General features: G+C 43.8%; 1 protein-coding gene across 3 annotated transcripts in view; it reads right to left on the bottom strand.

Moving 5' to 3' along the window:
• LOC112262918 (PDZ and LIM domain protein 2) overlaps positions 1-12,865 on the bottom strand; it is a 64,155-nt gene that overhangs the window by 8,723 nt on the left and 42,567 nt on the right. For all 3 annotated transcript variants that reach the window (XM_024438771.2, XM_024438769.2, XM_024438770.2), the window contains exon 7: positions 212-330. In XM_024438771.2, coding sequence (XP_024294539.1) covers positions 212-330 — 119 coding nt within the window. The remainder of the gene's footprint in view (positions 1-211; positions 331-12,865) is intronic.

Below are 12,865 nucleotides of genomic sequence, written 5' to 3'. Positions count from 1 at the left end.
GCAAACATACAAAATCAGCAGAGGATCAAAAAAAATTGGCGCTCACTGTAAGTGCAGTCTTTCGTTTTTTTTTTACATGTTCCACTGAATTGCTATAGGAGTTTGATTTACCCGTAGCCGTAATTATTTCTAGTTCGACAGAGTTGTTAAATGTGTAGTGTACCCCATGGCAGATTGCTAGAGGAGCTGATGGGTGAGAGACTGTCCTTACCTGCGCCTGGGGGAGACAGACAGCTCGCAGTCGACAGGGCTGTGGGGCGAGTAGCATCCTGGAGGGGTGGGCGTTCGACTGGACACAGAGTTACTCCTGAAGTCTGAAGAGGAGTACTCCTGGGGAGACAGAGCGAGATTAATAGGACGTCAGACTGGTCCGATGTTCAGCCAAACCACCTGTAGATGCTGAAACCCAGACATATACACTGCTCAAAAAAATAAAAGGGAACACTTAAACAACAATGTAACTCCAAGTCAATCATACTTCTGTGAAATCAAACTGTCCACTTAGGAAGCAACACTGATTGACAATACATTTCACATGCTGTTGTGCAAATGGAATAGACAACAGGTGGAAATTATAGCAAGACACCCCCAATAAAGGAGTGGTTCTGCAGGTGGTGACCACAGACCACTTCTCAGTTCCTATGCTTCCTGGCTGATGTTTTGGTCACCTTTGAATGCTGGCGGTGCTTTCACTCTAGTGGTAGAATGAGACGGAGTCTACAACCCACACAAGTGGCTCAGGTAGTGCAGCTCATACAGGATGGCACATCAATGCGAGCTGTGGCAAGAAGATTTGCTGTGTCTGTCAGCATAGTGTCCAGAGCATGGAGGCGCTACCAGGAGACAGGCCAGTACATCAGGAGACGTGGAGGAGGCCGTAGGAGGGCAACAACCCAGCAGCAGGACCGCTACCTCCGCCTTTGTGCAAGGAGGAGCAGGAGGAGCACTGCCAGAGCCCTGCAAAATGACCTCCAGCAGGCTACAAATGTGCATGTGTCTGCTCAAACGGTCAGAAACAGACTCCATGAGGGTGGTATGAGGGCCCAACGTCCACAGGTGGGGGTTGTGCTTACAGCCCAACACCGTGCAGGACGTTTGGCGTTTGCCAGAGAACACCAAGATTGGCAAATTCGCCACTGGCGCCCTGTGCTCTTCACAGATGAAAGCAGGTTCACACTGAGCACATGTGACAGACGTGACAGTCTGGAGACGCAGTGGAGAACGTTCTGCTGCCTGCAACATCCTCCAGCATGACCGGTTTGGCGGTGGGTCAGTCAGGTGTGGGGTGGCATTTCTTTGGGGGGGGCTGCACAGCCCTCCATGTGCTCGCCAGAGGTAGCCTGACTGCCATTAGGTACCGAGATGAGATCATTAGACCCCTTGTGAGACCATATGCTGGTGCGGTTGGCCCTGGGTTCCTCCTAATGCAAGACAACGCTAGACCTGGAGTGTGTGAGCAGTTCCTTCAAGAGGAAGGCATTGATGCTATGGACTGGCCCGCCCGTTCCCCAGACCGGAATCCAATTGAGCAAATCTGGGACATGTCTCGCGCCATCCACCAACGCCACAGACTGTCCAGGAGTTGGCGGATGCTTTAGTCCAGGTCTGGGAGGATATCCCTCAGGAGACCATCCGCCACCTCATCAGGAGCATGCATTGTAGGGAGGTCATACAGGCACGTGGAGGCCACACACACTACTGAGCCTCATTTTGACTTGTTTTAAGGAGATTACGTCAAAGTTGGATCAGCCTGTAGTGTGCTTTTCCACTTTAATTTTGAGTGAGACTCCAAATCCAGACCTCCATGGGTTGATAAATTTGATTTCCATTGATAATATGTGTGATTTTGTTGTCAGCACATTCAACTATGTAAAGATAAAAGTATTTAATAAGAATATTTCATTCATTCAGATCTAGGATGTGTTATTTTAGTGTTCCCTTTATTTTTTTGAGCAGTGTACTTTATAGAGTAGAATGAGTTTACAGAGTTGAGCAATCTGACGAGACCATGAGAAAGAACCACGTGATGGAATATCACCATAAAGCAGTCAGATAAAAAAAAGAGCTATGTTCATTTGAATGCCAGGAATTGTATTAATGTTTGCGTCATCAAGGGCATTGAAGAGAATGTTCTAAACTGAGAAAGCACCAGCATAACTCAAAAGAGAGAGAGAAAAAAAGAAGAGCTGGACACATGAATAGGGCCAGTCAAGGTCACATACGGAGAGCTCTATATGAACAGGTGCCAGAAACTACCTGTTCAGGTAGGCACCCTTAGAGCATTCAGTTAGAAATGTCTTGTGTGGAACAGTCAAATCAAATCAACATTTATTGATTGCGTACACAGATTAGCAGATGTTATTGCAGTATTAAAATAATACCTAGCAAAACAAAAAACACATTATCCAAAAAGTAAAAAGGAAATATCAGAATGAGCATGAGAAGGAGTCCGGAATATACAGTCCCCTATCATTGTTTCTTCTTTTGGCTCTACCCATCAAAAATGTGGATTTGAAATCAAACAATGACTATGAGGTTAAAGTGCAAACTGTCAGCTTTAATTGGATGGTATTTTCATCCATATCAAGTGAAACATACAGTAGTCCCCCACATTTTAGACGAGCAAAAGTATTGGGACAAATTCACATACATGTGTATTAAAGTAGTCAAACGTTTAGTATTTGGTCACATTCACAGCACACAAGGACTACATCAAGTTTGTGACTCTATAAACTTGTTGCATTTACTGTGTGTTTTGGTTGTGTTTCAGATTATTTTCTGCCCAATAGAAATGAATGGTAAATCATGTGTTATTTTGGAGTCACTTTAAATCGTAAACATTTCTACATGAATGTTGATGCTACCATGATCACAAATAATCCTGAATGAATTGTGAATAATAATGAGTGAGAAAGTTAAACACACACGTATCATACCCCCCCGCCAAAAGGTTAACCTCCCCTGTTATTAAAAAGGTGAGAGGTTACCATGTCTTGGGGGTATGATATGTGTCTAACTTTCTCACTCGTTATTCCCAATTCATTCAGGATTATCCGTAATCAAGGTAGCATCCAATGTAGAAGTGTTTAACAAAAATTATATTCTTATATACAATAAAAGTGACTCCGCAATGACTTACATTATTCACAAAATATTCTGAAACAATCAAAACAAAGTGCATCCAACAAATTTGTAGTCAACGCTGGATTTCTAAACGGTTCACCCGATATGGATGAAAACACCCTCAAATGAAAAGCGGTCAGTCTGCACTTAACCCATAGTCATTTTTTTATTTCAAATACAAACTTGGAGTAATAATTACGGAGGGCACTATATACATATATATATGTGTATATGTGTGTATATGTATGTATATATATGTATATATATATATATACACACATATGTATGTATATATATATATATATATATATATATACATACATGTGTGTGTATGTATATATATATACATACATACATGTATATATATACACACATATATATATATATACACATACATATATATATATACATATACACACACATACATTATATATATACATATATATACATACACACATATATATATATATATATATATATATATATATATATATGTATACATATATATACATACACACACACATATATATACATATATATATGTATATATATATACATATATATACATACACACACACACACACACACACACACACACACACACATACACACACACATATATATATATATATATATATACAGTGCCTTGCGAAAGTATTCGGCCCCCTTGAACTTTGCGACCTTTTGCCACATTTCAGGCTTCAAACATAAAGATATAAAACTATTTTTTTGTGAAGAATCAACAACAAGTGGGACACAATCATGAAGTGGAACGACATTTATTGGATATTTCAAACTTTTTTAACAAATCAAAAACTGAAAAATTGGGCGTGCAAAATTATTCAGCCCCCTTAAGTTAATGTGTGTGTGTATACACACACACACACACAGTGGGGCAAAAAAGTATTTAGTCAGCCACCAATTGTGCAAGTTCTCCCACTTAAAAAGACGAGAGGCCTGTAATTTTCATCATAGGTAAACTTCAATTATGACAGACAAAATGAGAAAAAAATCCAGAAAAATCACATTGTTGGATTTTTAATGAATTTATTTGCAAATTATGGTGGAAAATAAGTATTTGTTCAATAACAAAAGATTCTCAATACTTTGTTATATACCCTTTGTTGGCAAACATTTTCTGTAAGTCTTCACAAGGTTTTCACACACTGTTGCTGGTATTTTGGCCCATTCCTCATTAAGATCTCCTCTAGAGCAGTGATGTTGTGGGGTTCTATGGAGTTGAGATCTGGAGACTGGCTAGGCCACTCCATGACCTTGAAATGCTTCTTACGAAGCCACTCCTTCGTTGCCCGGGCGGTGTGTTTGGGATCATTGTCATGCTGGAAGACCCAGCCACGTTTCATCTTCAATGCCCTTGCTGATGGAAGGAGGTTTTCACTCAAAATCTCACGATACATGGCCCCATTCATTCATTCCTACACAAGGATCAGTCATCCTGGTCCCTTTGCAGAAAAACAGCCCCAAAGCATGATGTTTCCACCCCCATGCTTCACAGTAGGTATGGTGTTCTTTGGAAGCAATTCAGCATTCTTTGTCCTCCAAACACAACGAGTTGAGTTTTTACCAAAAAGTTATATTTTGGTTTCATCTGACCATATGACATTCCCCCAATCTTCTTCTGGATCATCCAAATGCTCTCTAGCAAACTTCAGACGGACCTGGACATGTACTGGCTTAAGCAGGGGGACACGTCTGGCACTGCAGGATTTGAGTCACTGGCGGCGTAGTGTGTTACTGATGGTAGACTTTGTTACTTTGGTCCCAGCTCTCTGCAGGTCATTCACTAGGTCCCCCCGTGTGGTTCTGGGATTTTTGCTCACCGTTCTTGTGATCATTTTGACCCCACGGGGTGAGATCTTGCGTGGAGCCCCATGGTCTTGTATGTCTTCCATTTCCTAATAATTGCTCCCATAGTTGATTTCTTCAAACCAAGCTGCTTACCTATTGCAGATTCAGTCTTCCCAGCCTGGTGCAGGTCTACAATTTTGTTTCTAGTGTCCTTTGACAGCTCTTTGGTCTTGGCCATAGTAGAGTTTTGAGTGTGACTGTTTGAGGTTGTGGACAGGTGTCTTTTATACTGATAACAAGTTCAAACAGGTGCCATTAATACAGGTAACGAGTGGAGGACAGAGGAGCATCTTAAAAGAAGAAGTTACAGGTCTGTGAGAGCCAGAAATCTTGCTTGTTCGTAGGTGACCAAATACTTATTTTCCACCACAATGTGATTTTCTGGATCTTTTCTCATTTTGTCTGTCATAGTTGAAGTGTACCTATGATGTATGTATGTATGTATGTATGTATGTATGTATGTATGTATGTATGTATGTATGTATGTATGTATGTATGTATGTATGTATGTATGTATGCATGCATGTATAAATAAAATGGTGTGTAAAGAAAAGGTGTACAGCAGTAGTTATATAGGAAGGATAAGCCATGACTAGAATACAGTATATACATAAGTGGGTAAAACAGTATGTAAAGTTACCAGTGTTTAATGACTATGTACGGTGCATTCGGAAAGTATTCAGATCCCTCGACTTTTTCCACTTTGTTACAGCCTTATTCTAAAATTGATTAAATTGTCCCCCCCACCCCTCAATCTACACACAATACCCCATAATGAGATGCAAAAACAGGTTTCTAGAAATGTTTGCAAAAATACCTTATTTACATAAGTATTCAGACGCTTTGCTACAAGACTCGAAATTGAGTTCAGGTGCATCCTGTTTCCATTGATCATCCTTGAGCTGATTCTACAACTTGGAGTCCACCTGTGGTAAACTCAATTGATTGGACATGATTTAGAAAAGGCACACACCTGTCTGTATAAGGTCCCACAGTTGAAAGTGCATGTCAGAGCAAAAACCAAGCCATGAGGTCGAAGGAACTGTCCGTAGAGCTCCGAGACAGGATTGTGTCGAGGCACAGATCCGGGGAAGGGTAGCAAAACCATTCTGCTGCATTGAAGGTATCCAAGAACATAGTGCCCTCCATCATTCTTAAATGGAAGAAGTATGGAACTACCTAGACTCTCCCTAGAGTTGGCCGCCCGGCCAAACTGAGCAATCAGGGAAGAAGGGCCGTGGTCAGGGAGGTGACAAAGAACCCAATGGTCACTCTGACAGAGCTCCAGAGTTCCTCTGTGGAGATGGGAGAAACCAGAGGACAACCATCTCTGCAGCACTCCACCAATCAGGCCTTAACGGTAGAGTGGTCAGATGGAAGCCAATCCTCAATAAAAAGCACCTGACAGCCCACCTGTAGTTTGACAAAAAGGCACGTAAAAGGACTCTTAGCCCATGAAACCAAGATTGAACTATTAGGCCTGAATGCCAAACGTCAGATCTAGACGAAACCTGGCACCATCCCTATGGTGAATCATGGTGGTGGCAGCATCATCCTGTGGGGATGTTTTTCAGCGGCAGGGACTGGGAGACTAGTCGGAAAAGATGAACAGAGCAAAGTACAGAGAGATCCTTGATGAAGTCCTGAGTGCTCTCGAGCAGGTTCTCAGACTGGGGCGAAGGTTCACCTAACAGGACAATGACCCTAAGCACACAGCCAAGATGACGCAGGAGTGGCTTCAGTACAAGTCTCTAAAAGTCCATGAGGGGCCCAGCCAGAGCCCGGACTTGAACCCAATCGAACATCTCGAGAGAGACCTGAAAATAGCTGTGCAGCGATGCTCCCTGTCCAACCTAACAGAGCTTAAGAGGATCTGTAGAGAAGAATGGGAGAAACTCCCAAAATACAGGTGTGCCAAGCTTGCAGCTTGTAGACTCAAGGCTGTGATCGCTGCAAAAGGTGCTTCAAAAAAGTACTGAGTAAAGGGTCTGAATACTTACGTAAATGGGATAGTTTTTCCATTTGAATACATTTGCAAAAAATACAAAAGTGTTTTTTACTTTGCCATTATGGGGTATTGTGTGTAGATTGATAAGGGGGAAAAACTATTGAATCCATTTTAGAATAAGGCTGTAACGTAACAAAACGTGGAAAAAGTCAAGGGATCTGAATATTTTCCGATTGCACTGTAGATAGGGCAGCAGTCTAAGGTGCAGAGTAGAGTATCGGGGGTAGCTGGCTAGTGACAGTGTCTATGGTTCAAGGCAGGGTATTGGGTGAAGGCCAGCTAGTGGTGAATGTTTAACAGTCTGATGGCCTGGCGATAAACAGCCTCTATCGGTCTCTCGGTCCCAGCTTTGTTGCACCTGTACTGTCTCCACCTCCTAGATGGCAACAGGATGTGGCTCGGGTGGCTGAGGTCCCTGATGATCTTCTTGGCCTTGTGACACCGGGAGCTGTAGAGGTCCTGGAGGGCAGGCAGTGTGACCCCAGTGAAGCGTTGGGCTGACCGCGTCACCCTCTGGATAGCCCTGTGGTTGCGGACGGTGCAATTGCCATACCAGGTGGTGCTACAGCCCAACAGGATGCCCTCAATGGTGCAGCTATAGAAGTTCATGACGGTCTTAGAGGCAAAGACAAATTTCTTCAGCCTCCTGAGGATGAAGAGGCGCTGTTGCCGTCAAGGAAGTTGACGCTTTAGTTGCAGAACTGGGATTTATGTTAGCTCTATTCATTTTGTTCTACAGTATCTGTAATGTTTCACTCTACTGAATAAATCCCAGATGTTGAGAATAGAAAACACACACCTATAAGCCTTCACTTCCTAAATATGTAGAGTTAAGACCGTACAAACTCAAACATCTCCCAACAGCAGGAGTGTGTTTTTCCCATCCACTATAATTCTGGTGCCCATAGCAAAGGCTTGTCCCAGTCATCATGACTGGTGCTAATACATGCTCTGATTTGTCATAGTTTTGCTCCTGCTCCTCCCATATTGCAGGTTTCTATGGAGTGATCATGAGACACACCCAGCATTCCTGTCCTCTTACTAACTGGTCCCTCCTAATCAATATCACATTTATCTCCCAGCCCTAACTCCATGTGTAGGCTCCCTGTGTCAACCTTGTTAGCTCTTGATTGCTATTTATATCTCAGCTGGGACTCTGTCATCAGGCCTGGGGGCTGAGATGCTGTTTGCATGGGAGCAGATGTTTGGCTTTGGCTCCCTTGTTCGTTTGAAGAGAAGGGGAGAGCCAACATATACTTCCATCATGGACCCCAGATGTCCGACAGTTCACACAATTAGGCATGGCAGTTATGAACCATTATATTCTGACGGGAAAGAGAAAAATAAAGGTGATGAAGTTACCTGGGAGTCAATGGTTTACTGACAATGCTTCCTACTTGAATTACCTAACTGCTCACATGAGAAGCTACTGCTTCTATTTGACCCCAAGAGGGAGCTAGAGTAACATCATTGGTGACAGCCAAGCAGTAGAGCCCTAGAGATCCTGACGCCATGGGACTGATTGGATATATATACACACACACCGATGGTAAAAAAAACAACATTAGGAACACCTGCTTTTTCCATAACAGACTGGCCACGTGAAAGCTATGCTCCGTTATTGATGTCACTTGTTATATCCACTTCAAAATCAGTGTAGATGAAGGGGAGGAGACAGGTTGAAGGATTTTTAAGTCTTGAGAAAATTGATACATGGATTGTGTGTGTGCCATTCAGAGAAGGAATGGGCAAGACAAAATATTTAAGTGCCTTGGAACAGAGTATGGTAGTAGGGGCCAGGCGCACTGGTTTGAGTGTCAAGAACTGCAACGCTGCTGGGTTTCACGCTCAACAGTTTCCTGTGTGTATCAAAAATGGTCCACCACCCAAAGGACATCCTCCTAACTTGACACAACCATGGGAAGCACTGGAGTCAACATGGGCCAGCATCCCTGTAGAATGCTTGACACCTTGTAGAGTCCATGCCCAGATGAATTGAGACTGTACTGAAGGCAAACTAGGAGTGCAACTCAATATTAGGAAGGTATTCCTTATGTTTTGTACACGCAGTGTGTGTGTGTGTGTGTGTGTGTGTGTGTGTGTGTGTGTGTGTGTGTGTGTGCGTGCGTGCATGCATGCGTTTGTGCGTGTGTTTGGTATGCACACGTACGCAAGTTTAAGGGTTTCCTGTGTGGTGTCGGTGTGTGTTCGTAGTGAATTTGACCCCAGGGACATGGGGCACGCAGAACACAGGGCACACCTGGTCCACTTCTGAGCAACTCATAACTCAGCCCAGACACTTTTACTGTCAGGAATCCCAACAAACTAATATACTTTATTATAAAGCTATGCACTGCATCTAACTATGACCACCTGAGATCCTATACTAAGCAGCTTTCAGACACACACAACAAAATATGTATTTTCTATGGGGTATTTAGCTAAATAAAGAGTGAAATGAAGGTTGAAAAGCATAAGCTACAACAAAAAAAGATTGAGCATTAAAGAAATCAGTTTAGAAAGGCAGCTGAATGAAGAAAAAAAAAGATACTTCAGACTGAAGTCATTACAAAACACAGCTGATGTTATTGTGGTTCAATGACTACTGTATTGTATACAGTTGGAGTGAACAGCAGGTATGAATAAGATGGCTTACAAAAACTTTCCTAACCAGTATTATCTGTAGTTTTATGATGCGACTCCCTGTCCAGATTCGTCCTCAGCTGGCATCAATGCCCTCAGAAGCCCATCCCAGGAAAAGCTGCGTCTCCACCCCACCTCCCAGCCCCAGAAAAGGAAAAGGTCTCCATAACCAACAGCACCCGCTTCCAATTCAGCAGCTCTTTGAACAATGGCTCTGCTCTCAAACGGTCCAGCTTTTCCAGGGCTTGGGTAGATCACTGCTCAATGCCAGGAAGCTTTTACCAGCAACGATCAGTGTTCACTCCCTCCATATCATCTTTGAATAAGTGCAGAAACCCTCTCCCTTCTCCTGCTATTAGCTACAGAAGTCAAGATGTCAGTCTTGTGACGGACATTTCCTATGGAAATACTTTCTAATGGCTACATGTCATCTTAAGCCAACTTTTTATAAACCTTGCTAATGAAGTAGTAAGAGTCCAAATCTAAGATGGTTGCATCTTTCAGAACATCTGAACACCAATGAAGTCTTCTGTCAGCATCAGCAAACAACTGAAGGCATGTTTTCAGAGACACGTTTTAGCCAGCCCGGTGATTGAGTGCTTTAATCACAGCTGTGATCTATGAGGCCAGAGGGGAATGAAGGAATTAAAGGAATTATGAAAAAAAGTTCAAAAGCAACAAACAGACAGTTGTGATCGAGTTGACCTTAGATGGGCTCAGCAGCTTGGTCTGGACAAGCAGTGGAGTTTGGGCATCAACAACACGTTTCTATTATCCTCTGTGCTCCTGACCTTTAACAAAAGCAGCCATGGCATCTCGAATGGCAGCGATGCCCCCTGTGGATGCCCCCAGGGGAGGCCACTCACTGGCAGAGGGGCACCGCCAGCCGGGCACAATGGCTGTGTCTTGGAGAAGGTGAATGGTGTTGGGAATGTTGAGAAGGAGGGGAACATAGAATCAACAGGCAATTAGTATTGGTTCCTCTGACTGGCTGGTTGACTGGCTGGCAGGGGAGGAGGCCTTCCCAGAATAGACCTGCTCTGAACTGTAATCAGAAGCTCTTAACAAGCCCCGGATCACCAGAGACCACCGCTGTCTGCCTGTTGCACAAAGCCTGGGTGTGCACAGGACAATTAACACTTCAAAGCCAACTCTGAAGTTAAAGGCCCAGTGCAGTCAACAATGTGATTTTCCTGTGTTTTATATACATTTACACACTGAGGTTGGAATAATACTGTGAAATTGTTATTGTAATAATGCCCTTAACGCGTAAGTGAGGTTTGAAATGTCAGCCTGTTTTGGTAGGAGTTTTGGCCTGCCTGGTGACGTCACCAGGTGGTAAATTAGTTAGAGCAACAACCTCTGCCAATAACAGCTAGTTTTCCATTTTCCCCTCCCCACTCAGACCACTCCGAGCAAAAATCTTGCTTCAGGCACTTCGTTACCCAGAAATGATTTGAGAGAAACATGGCTGCATTGGGCCTTAACATTTAATCCACATGCCACTCGCCTTGCTACTATTTTGCCACCGAAATATGCTGTCAGGCTTACCCAAGCTATAGTGCATCTTAATTCCAGGGCATGGAAGGAGGATGAGTGAGTGAAAACAAGCAAGAGGGAGCACAAAGGACAAAACACACCTCAGTCTAGGATTGGAGACGCAAATAAACAGGAAATGGAGAAATAAAGCGGGGGCAGGTGTTTCAGACAGGGCCAATGGGAGACGCGGGGGCATTGGCATCTCTTTTACATTTTGGGAGCGGAGGAGCTCTCCGTCTGGCTCCAGTCGCAGCCACTGTGCATCATCTTCATCATCATTACCACCCTGCAGCTTCAATTACAGGGCATGGGCCAGCAGACAGAGGCAGGCTGACGCACACATCACTTTATTTTGGGGACTGCTGTATGAAAATACTTTACATGAACATAAATATGGGACAATCATCCAGGGGATGGCAGGAGTCCTGGGAAGGAGCAGAGTGAGAGATATGTATCGTATTTCCTCTCCAGCAGTGTACATGCATGGAGGACTCTTGTAAAGACCTGAGATACTTTATCCTCAGTCACTGCTTCCCTACTTCACCTTTACAGTGTTCAGAGTGGAACCACTGTAAATAAGATATATGATCATGCTAAGTATTTGAGAGAAAGTTATTCCCAATGTTTACACACGACATACATTAAGGATCAAAGCTTCCTTAGTGATAATGGCAGGACCAGTGCTGACTGCTGGTGGATTGAACGTTTCAGAAGGATGTGGACTCTGGCTGTGCTCGGACACTGCAGGGTGTGAATTCCTATTAACACAGCAACCATAGGGCCTCCACTATGTCGAAACACACTGAACCTCCATATCAGCACTGCTACAGACGTTGCACTGACAGAATACAACCACGCTGAACTCCCACAGAGCGGCCTCCATATGCAGTTCATACACAGTATGTTAAGAATTCATAAGCTACACATTCATACATGCTACCCATAGATAAATATGGAAGGGGCTATACATGAGTGTTTAATAACACAGCTTACAAGTGCCAGAGATCCCTACAGTAGATCTCTATTACGTCAGCACTAATTACAGGCCTGCCCGGAAGCCACCCCACCCCAAGCCGGGCTGGGCCCCGGCACACAGACACTGCGACACTGCCACTTGTCAGGGCCACACAGCCTGGCAGACAGCTCTGAATAGGAACCAGATGGAGGAGATTAGGGGCCAAATGAACATTTGAGACAATGAGATGTCTGTGAGCTGACTTCAGATCCACTTCATGTGCTGTTGCAGTATATCAGTTCTGACAGAACCCTTCTTAGTCACAATGAGAACATGTTTAAAAGGGCTGCTGGACTTGAAAGCCTGACACCCACCTGAGTGAGGCACTGCAATCTTTTCAGCCAACAAACTGTCTGTGTGGTAGCTATAGTACTTTGCACGTTTGTTCTATTACCATCATCAAGGTAGTATCATTACACTCCCTGATGACAAGGGGACTTTCAGATCATAAATCAGTCCTTATGGGGATGATTACTTTAATATTGCCCCAAACTTTGTGGCTAGCTTCGCACACACAGAACTTGAGCTCCCTTCAAACTCCTGTGTCAAGGCAAAGCCTACTCATGTGATGGTGAGATCATAGGTGGTCTCATAAGGGGGGCAGTGCACCCACCCATCCAGCCAGCAGTCGGCCAACAGGCACAGATACAGTGAGAAACCGATGCCAG

The sequence above is a fragment of the Oncorhynchus tshawytscha genome, linkage group LG12 (assembly GCF_018296145.1).
Source record: "Oncorhynchus tshawytscha isolate Ot180627B linkage group LG12, Otsh_v2.0, whole genome shotgun sequence".
NCBI lineage: Eukaryota > Metazoa > Chordata > Actinopteri > Salmoniformes > Salmonidae > Oncorhynchus > Oncorhynchus tshawytscha.
This window is presented reverse-complemented; position numbering and strand designations above follow the sequence as displayed.